This window comes from Electrona antarctica (assembly GCF_951216825.1).
Source record: "Electrona antarctica genome assembly, chromosome: 14".
NCBI classification, from domain to species: domain Eukaryota; kingdom Metazoa; phylum Chordata; class Actinopteri; order Myctophiformes; family Myctophidae; genus Electrona; species Electrona antarctica.
In genome coordinates this window covers 19,001,323-19,013,230 of record NC_136795.1, presented here as the reverse complement: position 1 = coordinate 19,013,230, position 11,908 = coordinate 19,001,323, and the positions used below count along the sequence as shown (strand labels likewise).

At 45.6% G+C, this 11,908-nt stretch overlaps 1 protein-coding gene across 3 annotated transcripts in view; it reads right to left on the bottom strand.

Moving 5' to 3' along the window:
* Positions 1–5,004: 5,004 nt before the first annotated feature.
* LOC306937667 (ras-related protein Rab-40C) overlaps positions 5,005–11,908 on the bottom strand; it is a 35,767-nt gene continuing 28,863 nt past the window's right edge. The window contains exons 6-7 of one of the 3 annotated variants that reach the window (XR_013791633.1): positions 8,902–10,554; positions 5,005–8,591 (exon numbers count right to left, since the gene is read on the bottom strand). Coding sequence is in view for 1 of the 3 variants with exons in the window: in XM_079521564.1 (XP_079377690.1) it covers positions 10,277–10,554 (278 nt within the window). In the remaining 2 variants the exon portion in view is untranslated. Of the gene's footprint in view, positions 10,555–11,908 lie in introns of all 3 variants that reach the window. The other 2 variants (XR_013791634.1, XM_079521564.1) reach the window with 2 other exon arrangements.

Genomic DNA, 11,908 nt, shown 5'->3' with positions numbered 1-11,908 from the left:
ACCTGGCGAGAGACACAGACACTTCTAGGGCTTTTATCTTTGAGAGAAATTACGTAATTTGTAATACTATTGCCAGTATTGAAGAGGAAAGCCGTTTTTTGACAGATGTGAGAAATAATTATACATTTCAGCTCTGTATTAGAAGAAGGCATAAAAGACTGGGTCTCGCTGTATTACTCAGGCCGCACTGCAGTGTCTATTCACAGGCGCGAACCCACTAATGAGCGGCACGAGGGCTTTGACCTGCTCCGTTTCCGACCTGGGCCGGTTCACCACTCCTTAGGCAACCTGGTGGTCCCGGGCTCCCCCAGGAGCACCATATCGATACCGAACTTAGTGCGGACACCCGATCGGCATAGTCCACTGCAGCTCTGAACTCCTGAGCTCAAACGATCCGCCAGCCTCAGCCTCCCAGTAGCTTGGATTACAGGCGCACGCCACTGCACCCGGCGAGAGACACAGACACTTCTAGGGCTTTTATCTTTGAGAGAAATTACGTAATTTGTAATACTATTGCCAGTATTGAAGAGGAAAGCCGTTTTTTGACAGATGTGAGAAATAATTATACATTTCAGCTCTGTATTAGAAGAAGGCATAAAAGACTGGGTCTCGCTGTATTACTCAGGCTGCACTGCAGTGTCTATTCACAGGCGCGAACCCACTACTGAGCGGCACGAGGACTTTGACCTGCTCCGTTTCCGACCTGGGCCGGTTCACCCCTCCTTAGGCAACCTGGTGGTCCCGGGCTCCCCCAGGAGCACCATATCGATACCGAACTTAGTGCGGACACCCGATCGGCATAGTCCACTGCAGCTCAGAACTCCTGAGCTCAAACGATCCGCCAGCCTCAGCCTCCCAGTAGCTTGGATTACAGGCGCACGCCACTGCACCCGGCGAGAGACACAGACACTTCTAGGGCTTTTATCTTTGAGAGAAATTACGTAATTTGTAATACTATTGCCAGTATTGAAGAGGAAAGCCGTTTTTTGACAGATGTGAGAAATAATTATACATTTCAGGTCTGTATTAGAAGAAGGCATAAAAGACTGGGTCTCGCTGTATTACTCAGGCTGCACTGCAGTGTCTATTCACAGGCGCGAACCCACTACTGAGCGGCACGAGGGCTTTGACCTGCTCTGTTTCTGACCTGGGCCGGTTCACCCCTCCTTAGGCGACCTGGTGGTCCCGGGCTCCCCCAGGAGCACCATATCGATACCGAACTTAGTGCGGACAACCGATCGACATAGTCCACTGCAGCTCAGAACTCCTGAGCTCAAACGATCCGCCAGCCTCATTCTCCCAGTAGCTTGGATTACAGGCACACGCCACTGCACCCAGCGAGAGACACACACTTCTAGGGCTTTTATCTTTGAGTTTGTAATACTATTGCCAGTATTGAAGAGGAAAGCCGGTTTTTGACAGATGTGAGAAATAATTATACATTCCACACTGCAGTCCTCTTATAGATTCATTCCAGTTTAAAGTGCAGTGTTGGCCTGATGAAACACCATAACACTGGTGGATAAAGCAGGATACTTAGAGGCAGCGGTGGCCTAAGGGTTAGAGGAGCGCCCTTGTTGCCGGAAGGTTGCCGGTTCGATTCCCCAGACAGGCAGGAAAAAAACTGGGTGGGGAAGTGATTGTCATCACTCACCAAACACTGCTGAAGTGCCCTTGAGCAAGGTGCTGAATCCCCAACTGCTCCCCCTGGAGCTGCTTAGTGGCCAACAGTATAAGACTGTGGTTGTACTGGTCAGCTCCCAGGTTTTAATGTGTGTGTTTCTATGTGCAGGGCGTTGCTGAAAATGAGCACCTGTGCTCATTCCCTGGGTAAATAAAGAATTAAAAAAAATAAAAAATACACAACCCCAATCAAATACTCATATCACTCCACTAGGCTTATTTATACTGCTTAACATAAAAGAAAAGAAAAGACAATGGCGGAAATCTAAACTCCCAACTTAATATAAGAACTGTGTGTAAAGTAGGGCTAGTAATCACATATAATGATATGTGATCTTTATTTACATTGTGTGTTTTGTCTCCAACAAACTTTTTATATTTAAATTGACGTATGAGTGTATGTTTTTTCCAACAAACTTTGTATTTTCAAATTGATTGATTGATTGATTTATTAACAGTGCAGAATTACAGTACATTTCAAGTACAACTCAATACAACTGTTAACTGTGAGTGGACGACACAATAAAGCATTACACTTGTTTACAATATGGCCCACCATTTTCAATTCATCAAAACAATTAGAGAAGAAACCATATACCATATACAGTGAGGGGAAAAAGGGGTGGGTGGGGGATTCAGATTTTATGGGGGCCAGTTTCTAATTGCAGCCATCCGTAGGTGCCCTTTGAGGGCGGTTTTGAAGGAGTCAAGGGATTCGCATGTCTTAATGACTGTTGGTAATTTAGTCCCTTGTTGTGCCGAATCTGGGTTGGAATACGAGACTGCTCGCCCCTTTACCAACTCGCCCCGGGCGTACAGCCGGCGGAACAGCGCGGCCTGGTATTCCTAAAGTAATCTAAGTAAATTATGCTCAAACGGTTAAACCTAACCTTATTCCTAACCTCAACCTCAGTAAAACGATGCCTAAACCTAACCCTATTCCTAAACTTAATCCCAGTAAAACTATGCCTAACCCTAAACTTATTTCTAACCTTATTCTCAGTAAAACAAAATAAAGAATACAAGAACCGCCGCACCGAGCTATCGGCGTGAGGTCGGCGGAAGAAATCTGTGGCGAGATGGAATTGAGGCGACCTGACCTGTTACCCTGGGTTGCACATGGTTGGTTGAACTCCTTCTGGTGTTGTGGGTGTGGACTTCATTGACATTAAGGAAGTATTTAGACACGTACATGGGTATCTTGGTGGTGTATCGAATCTTGTGGACCAGACCCATTGCAAGATGCTGTACTCTGTCGTCAACCCTAAGCCATTCCAGCCTGTCAAAGTGGGCAGGGGTGAGGTGGGTTCGGGGAGTGAGGCCAAGTATTGGCCTGACCAGTTTGTTTTGGGAAGTCTGGAGCCTAGTTTTAAGGGCCTTAGAGGTGCTGTGGTACCAGGAGGTGCATACGAAGAAACCTTGTACGAGGGCTCCTGTTAGGGTCTTCAAGGTGTTTTTGTTGACCAGTGAGGAGATCCTGTATAGGAATCTTGTTCTTTGGTTGACTTTTTTGATTACGTTGGTGGCCATTTTATCACCGGAAAGATTTGCCTCCAGGATGGAAATTGGTAATTTCATCTTTTTGTGTGATAACATTGTCACCCACTCTAATCAAGAAGTCATTAGCCTTGCTGAGATTACTATTAGAACCAAAGAGAATGGATTCAGTTTTACCCAGGTGTAGAGATAGTTTATCAGCGAGCCAGGTGCAGATTCTACCGAGCTCAGAGCTGAGGGCCTTTTCAACCTGCAGCTTGTTCCTGTCCGAGACCAGCAGTGCTGAGTCATCTGCGAACAGGAACAAGTTGCAGTCACAAGCTGATGTCATGTCGTTAACATATATTAGGAACAGTCAAGTCCCTAGTATGCTACCTTTTGGAACGCCACAGCTCACTGGGAGGGGGGGACTGTGTTCTGTTCAACTCCACCATCTGTTCTCTCCCCTCCAGATAGGATTGCATCCAGCTCACTGAAGTGCTATCAAAACCAATTGCTTTCAGCTTGTTTACCAGTATAGAGTGGTTCACAGACAAAAGCCTTTTGAAGGTCAGCATGACCATGCCGCAGTATTTGCCAGCATCCACATCTTGTTTGATGTGGTCGCTCAAATAGAGGAGGCATGCGTCAGTGGAGTGGGATGTTCTGAAGTTTTCGTTTTTTTGTGGCAAGATACTTTTCAACCTGTTCATAGACACTTTCGAGATGGAGCTAAGAATAGAAATAGGGCGGTAGTTGCCAGGGTCTAATTTGCTCCCTTTCTTGTTCAGGGGGTTTACTTTGGCCAGTTTGAAATCTTGGGGGACCTGTCCCTGTTTGATGGAGAGGTTTATTTGTTGGTGATGATTGGAGCTATAGAGATGGCAGAGTCTCTGAGAAATTTGGAGGGAATATTGTCATGGCCAGTGGCCTTGTGGGGTTGAAGGGCACACAGTATTTTAAGTACCTCCTCAGTTGTTACCATTTTCAGTTTAAAATCATCTTTACAAACACCTGATACATGAGTGTTCGTTGTTGACTATGAGTTCAGCCTCCTTTTACAGTATGCTATGTTTTCAGAATTGAAATTCTAAAGAGACGCCTCGTTCTTAGGCTAATATTTTCAGCAGAAAAACAAGCAGTTCTACTAGTGTCAATCAGGACGGAGTGAAAACACCCTTGTATTGAAAGGAGTCATAAAAGACTCGCTGTATTACTCAGGTCAGGCTGCAGAATATGCTTCCTGTCGTGTCCAGTGAAAGCTGTTGAGTAATCAGTTTGGCTTTACAGTCGACAACTTTGTTAGTCAATAATAATTCTCAACCTCACTAACTTGAAAACTAAAAGCAGGACTGTGTGGCAGACACAATGTAATACTTTATTGGAGACACATTCTTAGTCAATTAAGACTTTCTTTAGTAGAGGATAGATCTAGAAATGTCACAAATGTATACTAGGCTACACTGGCTTATCTACAGACAATAGCTTTTATTTAGGTATCCATTTTAAAATGCACTTTTTGATGTTTTCAATCTCTTCCGTTTTTGTCTATGCACTTAAGATCCAGTAGGTGGCACTCTATCCAAAGCAAAGCACCTTAAGAAACCGCAGTGCAAGCATCCATTCCAAAGGGTCAATGGTTCTCAAACCTTTTCATGTCCAAACTTGAAGGGCCACCAAATGTGGCAATATTTGTGTTGCTAAAATTATATATTTTTTTTAATAAGAAATGTTCATATATATTCAAGATGCCCTGTAAGTTGTAACCCCTGTTGTCCAATGATGCAACATCTTCCTGAAACAAAATGTGGTTGAGGGTAGAAAAATGTACAGCGGACACACGCAAAGTTTATAACATTAACAGTTTTATTGTGAAAAAGTCTTCATACCCTAAGCCATTGTACTGTACAATCAATAATTTAAAAAAGAAAAGAAAAAATGTTCAGCTTGGTGTTTGAGGAACATTCACACACACAAACCCTCACTTTGCTTACTCGGCAGCTTCAATGTCAAAAGAAACACCCCAAAAATAGTGTTTACCAAGTCATTTTCACCAGTCTTTCCCGCTTACACAAGCCAGTTATCATAGGCTATTCCTATCAGGCTCTCAGAATCCACAACAGTTACAAATACGCTCTCATTCTCTACAAAACAATCCATCCTTTTTAACCACTTGAACCCCAGCATACTTATTTGGGGGTAACATTAACCACAAATACAAGCTCACAACGCAATAACGCATGCATTGTGAGCTTGTAGATTGACAGTTTTTGCAAAGAGATTTGCTATAGATGGCCCAAGTACAGTTGTAACTCTGTTTGACTAAGAAATTAGGGTTTAAGTGGTTAAACCCTGTCAACAGTTACAAGGTGAAAACCTGTTTGACAGGTGGAAGATAAACTGACAAACTCATAGGGTCCAACCCCCTCCCCCAAAAACAAACAGAAGAGGGTGGTAAAATACAATACAAATAAGGCTTGATGTATACTTCGTTGCGTGCGTTGTTGTGCATTGAAAACAGCAGATCTACAAGCCCACAGACAGAACTTGCAGACGTAGTATTATTAGCTGCTGTTTTCGGCACGTGACACCGGCGCGCAACTTGTATGAATCAGGCTTAAGCTTTAAAATGACGAACCAAAACGTCTTTTCTATATCACATGTACTGAAAGGTCTGACTCACAACATTAATTAAAAAAATTATAATAACCACCCACTGTCCGTGCCGAGCAACAGCGGATTAAGAGACAAGAGAGGCAGACCTCTTCTCAAAACATCGGCTACGAGTTTTCTCAAAGTCCTTTATTTCAGCGCCTCGTTTGTTCGTCGTGCTCACAACACTGGTCTGCGATGCTAATAAAAGCGTGCTTGAAACAGTGGGGATGGAAGTGAGTGTGTGTGTGTGTGTGTGTGTGTGAGAAAGAGGAGGGTGGGGTAGAGGTAGAGGACTAAAACAATACTCCATCACATATCCTCCCTTTGACAGGGAAATAAAACGTCCATTCACACCACTCAGCCAATGCCTGCTTTATATAGGAAGCATCTCCTCTCGTCACAAATGCGAGGACCGGCTCATTCCTATTGACCACATTCACGCAGCGGCCATTTGTTTTGCTCCTATGTCACATGACACCAGAGCCAAACGGCCGGCATGCGGTCAATTGTCCCACAAGGTGAGGTGGGGAATAGGACTTCCCCGGAGACTGTAGCCAGAGAGCGAGCGAGAGAGGTCTGTCTTAAAAGCAAGGAGGCTTCATTGGGTGAGTCAAGGCATCTTGAAAGTCTGGAGGTCAAAGGGCAACTCCCTGAGATAAGAGAAGTGAGAGGGGGGACAAGTGGAGGGGAGAAGAGTCCTACCGTTTCCCAAAATAGCAGATCTACTATTTTTGGCACGCGACACAGGACAAAATGTAAATCGGGCTTAAGACGTCCCATCACATCACACACAAAGGAACAGCAGCAGCCCAAACTAGATTTTTGGAAATGTCAAGACTGACACAAAAAGGACAAAAAAAGTGAATTGAATTGAATCTGCTATCTTCAATTCACACCGATTTTACAAAAGATTGGGCATTCAGAGATTCTTTAGTTTGAATATACCCTCGAGCTTTAGGGGCAATGTTGCAAATTGATTGCTAGCATTGAGAGACAAAGAGACCGAGAGAGAGATTGAGACACAGGATGGATTTTGCACTTCTGAGTTTACATTTGTTTTACATTTCTAAAGTGCAGACTGTGTATCTATGCTCATTTAAGAAAATGTTCAATTAGCAATGACCTGAGTTACACATGGCTTATTGCGTGTGTAGGTAACAGTATTTGGTTACTGTATTAACATCTCTCTTGTTTTCAATGTATTTATTTGATATCTCCCAGACCTGTTTGACAGTGCCACTCCTCCTTAATGTTCACATCTGTTCAGCTAATAGGGTGGCTTGTATTTGTGTTGTGTGAAACGAGAAGAGTTTTGACGAGGGCATAGTTCCTGAATTCAAGTGCGATACCTAAAGAAGCTGTTCCAAGGAGAAAGCCCATGTGTTGTCTGGTGTAAAGGGGAGCGAAAGGAAGCCAGGTGCAGGTAGTGACAGGAAAACATTGGTCAGATGATGCCCAGGAGAGTAAAGACTGATAAATAGAAATCTGGAGACCACTCTAGCAGGCTTCCTACTGGCTGCTGGGGGGAGGAGAGGGAGATGAGAGAGAGAGAGAGAGTTGGGGTGGACTGATAAAGCCCTCCAGAGATATATGAAAAGAGCATCTATAATTCAGCAGCTATGAATCATGGGGCAGCATGTGGAGATGGTGAGGGGGGGTGGGGGGATGAGAGAGAATGTAGGGACTAGGGAGAGAGATGAAAGGCAGGACAGAGCCTGGAGGAACGGGGTGTGTGCATGTATTCGTGAAACGGAAAAACAGAGCCCATGTCGTCAATGAGGGCAGATCGTGCCTGGTTTATACATAAGTTGTGCACGAGTGTCGCACACCAAAAACAAAACAAAAAACAGCCGATCTTTAAACTCACTGCGCATCGCAACGCAAAGCGTTCATGGGCTTGGCGCACCAACGCCATCTGTTCCTTTAGGCTCATTCTAAATATGCTAAGCATTGGGCTGAACTTTGACCTTGATCTTTGGCCGATAAAAGAAAACACAAAACATAAAAATCAATAGTGCAGGCCTAGAACTGTTTGATCCGAAGAGGATTAAAACACAGTTATGACTGACGGAATGGGTCGATTACAATGCAATACAAAAAAATGGACGCGGGTGTAATAAGAGGTTCTTGGGTGGAACATTCCCTGGGGAAATCAGGAGCTGAGATGAGAGAAGTGATGCCACATCTGCTTTCTGTCTGAGCGCTGAGCAGACGGATGCGTAAAAACTAAGGACACTGTTTCGATATTAACACAACCCTTCTACCCGAGTGCACTCTCTGAACAATTCACAATCTTAGCTTAACGCTGGTCTCCCTAACAGAGCTTGTGCTTCTTTTATTCTTTGTGTCTCTCCTCAGACTCATCACTTTGGCACTCTTTATTCAGCTGGATGACGACCCAATGCTGGAAGCCATGCTTTTGTTTTCTAACAGCCGTGGATACCTGTGCTCTCCATCTCAAGAGCTTTTATGCATGCTGTAGGCCAGGCGCTGAACTGAAGGGATGGTAAACCTATTAGTACATGCTATGGATTTGTCTCCTCCTTTTTGGGGGTGGGGGGGGGGGGGGGGGGGGGGGGGCTGGTTTATGGAACAAGAAAAGCATCTTTGAGACCCATGGGGGGGGGGGGGGACAGACAGTGGCGGTAGAGTTTGGGAATGAAACAGGTTTGGCAAGGAAGTGCTTGGGACTGTTGACTGATCTTAAAAGATTTGGCACAGGAGGAGGTGGGCAAGTAACAATAAGAGTTATGAGGGTCGGCCATGTGTGTTCTCTTCTGTGTGTTGTGTTCACAACAAAGTACAAGTACAGCAAGTACTAGCTTTGCTAGGAGACACAGACCTCATTAGCAGTAGCAGGGTGAGCAATTCCTGGAGGAACACATTAATGAGGATGCCTCATCTCACCACTCAACAGGTGTCAACGGGCTTGGGCCTGTGGGGGTCACTGACACTAAATATTTCCAGAAGGGGGTCTGCAGCTAAATACATATTCATTTGTGGGTCCCTGGACTCCCTGACATGAATCAACCGCTGATCTGAACACGTTGGATATAAAATATCAAACGCCAGACTGTTGGAGAGAACCAACCGGAACTCCATCCATCAGCCAGGATGTGAAGAAGAGGAAGTGGGGGTGGATTGGACACACCCTCCGAAAACCAACAAGACATCACAAGGCAACCACTGGACTGGAATCTACAGGGCAAACGCCAGGCTGCGAGAGGATGAGAGAGGAAGTAGGAAACCCAGGTAAAACAGGAGGAGGGAAGAAGGCGACAGTCAAATTAATGTGCATCTGGACCCCAACAGCTCCCTTGGGTGGCGTCTAGACGTGATGCAAATGGAAAGCTGTCCTTTTCGACCTCGTCTTCTACTACGACTCCCAGGGGGTCTGTGGGCGATGAAAACCGATGAAAAACTGCTCCAACTAAAGATACACCTAGAGTTTGTTTCGACTTGTAAATTATTTGTGATTTCAAAATCAGTGAAGGTCATGTGAAAACGGAACAAAACGTGACTCACAAAGCAGCGTTACAGTCAAATGCAAGGGGGTTGTGGCCAGAACAGACATTCGTAGCCACTAGCCAAAGTTATAAATGGGTAATAGTGGGTTTGTGATCAGCAATAGTATTGATCGCTTACTTGTCAATAGACAAATGTTATATGGACAGAATAAGGAAGGAATACTGATGGTGCAATTGAGGGGGAGAGAGAGAGACACACAGAGAGACACACACACACACACACACACACACACACCTCAAAGGTCTCAAAGATTATAAAGAATTGAGGTGACGTTTATGACACTAACCATGAGTGGCGCAATGTAGATTAACTAAATATGTTTGCAAGAGTTTCTTAAGGTTCCTGTACACTTGTTGTCCATTTTGTACATGTAGTAATAATAATGCTCCCGCAGACAGGAGAACGCCGGGACTGAAAGGGATTCTTTTCCATATGTCTTGTCCCACCGTCAGTGCTTGGTAGTGGCCAGCAACAAGGCTGTAGAGACGCCACCGGGCTCCTCCTTCGCTCATTAGATGAGTCACTTCTCTAAGAAGGTGGTCTCAAAGCAACAGGCGTGACAGGATGTTAGGGGAGATGGGAGGACTGTCGCTTCACCGAGTTTTATCACATGAACCCCATAGCGCTTTCTGATAGGCGAACATCCTGTGAATATAGCCGGTCTACGTGCTCACGACGTTGTGACAGGCTATTTTCGCAGAAGAGTTTTGGTTTTAAGGGGAAAAGACCCCTGGGGCACACCGGTCAACAAAGTAATTTAGGAGTGGTTAAGCATTCACGATTTACCTCCTTGTTCCGAGCACAAATTCCCAGGACACGGTTTTTACTCCCCACCAAAACCCACCCACAGTCCACACACCATCTCCCCACAAAAAGATCCCTCTAATGGTCTCCTCTCCCGTCATCTCCAGCACTCCCCCCAAGTCCACAGAGACTAAGAGATCTTGCAGTTGTTGCGGGTGCAGTTCTGGGGCGGGCTCTGGGGTGGACGGATGGACTTTGAGCGCTTCAGACTGTTGCCCTTGGAGCCGCCGGCCGGGTTGTTGGCCAGCGAGTAGGAGCGTCCGTGCATCATGACGGCGTTCATGCCGTTGGCCATGGAGAAGGACTTGAGGTGGGACTTGATGGCCACCGGCAGCGGTAGCTTGTCGATGAGGTGGACCGGCGTGCAGGACACGATGGCGCGGCAGCACAGGTCCTGCAGGCTGAACACTGCAGATGGGAGGAGAGAGGGAAGAGTTCAGCACCAGGATGACAGCCGACTACATGAACCCTAGCAGAGTCTCTATTCTGGGGGGTTGGAACAGTATAGGTGTAAATAGCTGCACTATTTGGTGTAGAGCGGAAAAGGGAGGGGACCAAGTATAGACTAGACCCCTTGGGGCAGAAACCTCTTATCTTCGTATTCTAACCTTTGGTGGTTGTTGTTTTTTTCTCGTAAATGAATGCCCTACTTGATCATACTACAGCGTCACACAAATGCATCAAGATCCATCAAGCAGCAGATACACAAGCTCGAAATGCGGCTAGATCAGGTACAGGCTTTAGTTCCGACATACTATTGGTCCGACTGTCATTAGACCGACAACCTACCTCAAACCCTAACCTAACCATAACCGAAAGCACGGGAGCAGCGCATGTTCCACCGCATGTCCGACCGTTGTTTCTGCATGTAGGACCTTTAGTGTGTCGTATCTGCGTGTGCATCCCCTAGAATCGACGTGTTGAGCTTGTACATCTGCTACTTTAGAAAAAAATCGTAGTGCGGCACTCGATGACCTTGTAGATCTGCTTTTTTCAATAGCATACTGCTTTAAACACCAAAAGGGATTCCCGTCCTGAATGGGTTAAGTATCTAATTTGCAACATTATTTCTATTTGCTCGATTTAAATTGCTTGTCCAAACCATCAGGTATGCGGTCAGGTGAAAAGCCTGGCTCAGGGAGGAGGACGCCCCTGCCATGCAGAGTCTAGGGTCACTACCTGTGAGCAAGGGTCAAGGCCAGGATGGCTCTCAGCTGAAACCCTACAGCTGGCGCTTAGGCACCATCGGAGGTGCTCTGCAGGTACCAACAACTGCCTGTCATGTAAATTTCTACAACAGAAAAAAGGGTGCAAACAAAGCCTACGACAGCTCCCGACCAGATGTGAGATTTGGCGTGGCGTACGTCAAAGTTCAAAGTCACGCTGGAATGATAAATGCCAATAATTGCGGTGATTTTGCCGTACGCCCATTTTTGGGTGTAAATCACGTTGATAAATGAGGGCCTAAGTATCTAATAATGCAGAAATGGCAAACACAAGAATAAAAACATGCATTTTGCAGAGGAATAATGTGAACTTGAAGGGAGTTCCTCTCTAACATGGAGGATGACTATTTAAAAAAGCTCCACGCAGAACAGCTGAGGCTTCTTCTCACTCCGTGGATCTCGCACAGCAGACACTCAACTGACTGAACATCAGGCCAGCCAGCCTTGGCAGACCTCTAGAGCCTTAGTAAGCACTCGTTTTATTTACAGAGGGCAAGCTGGGACATCTCTCTCCATCTGCTTCTCGCTTTCTAATT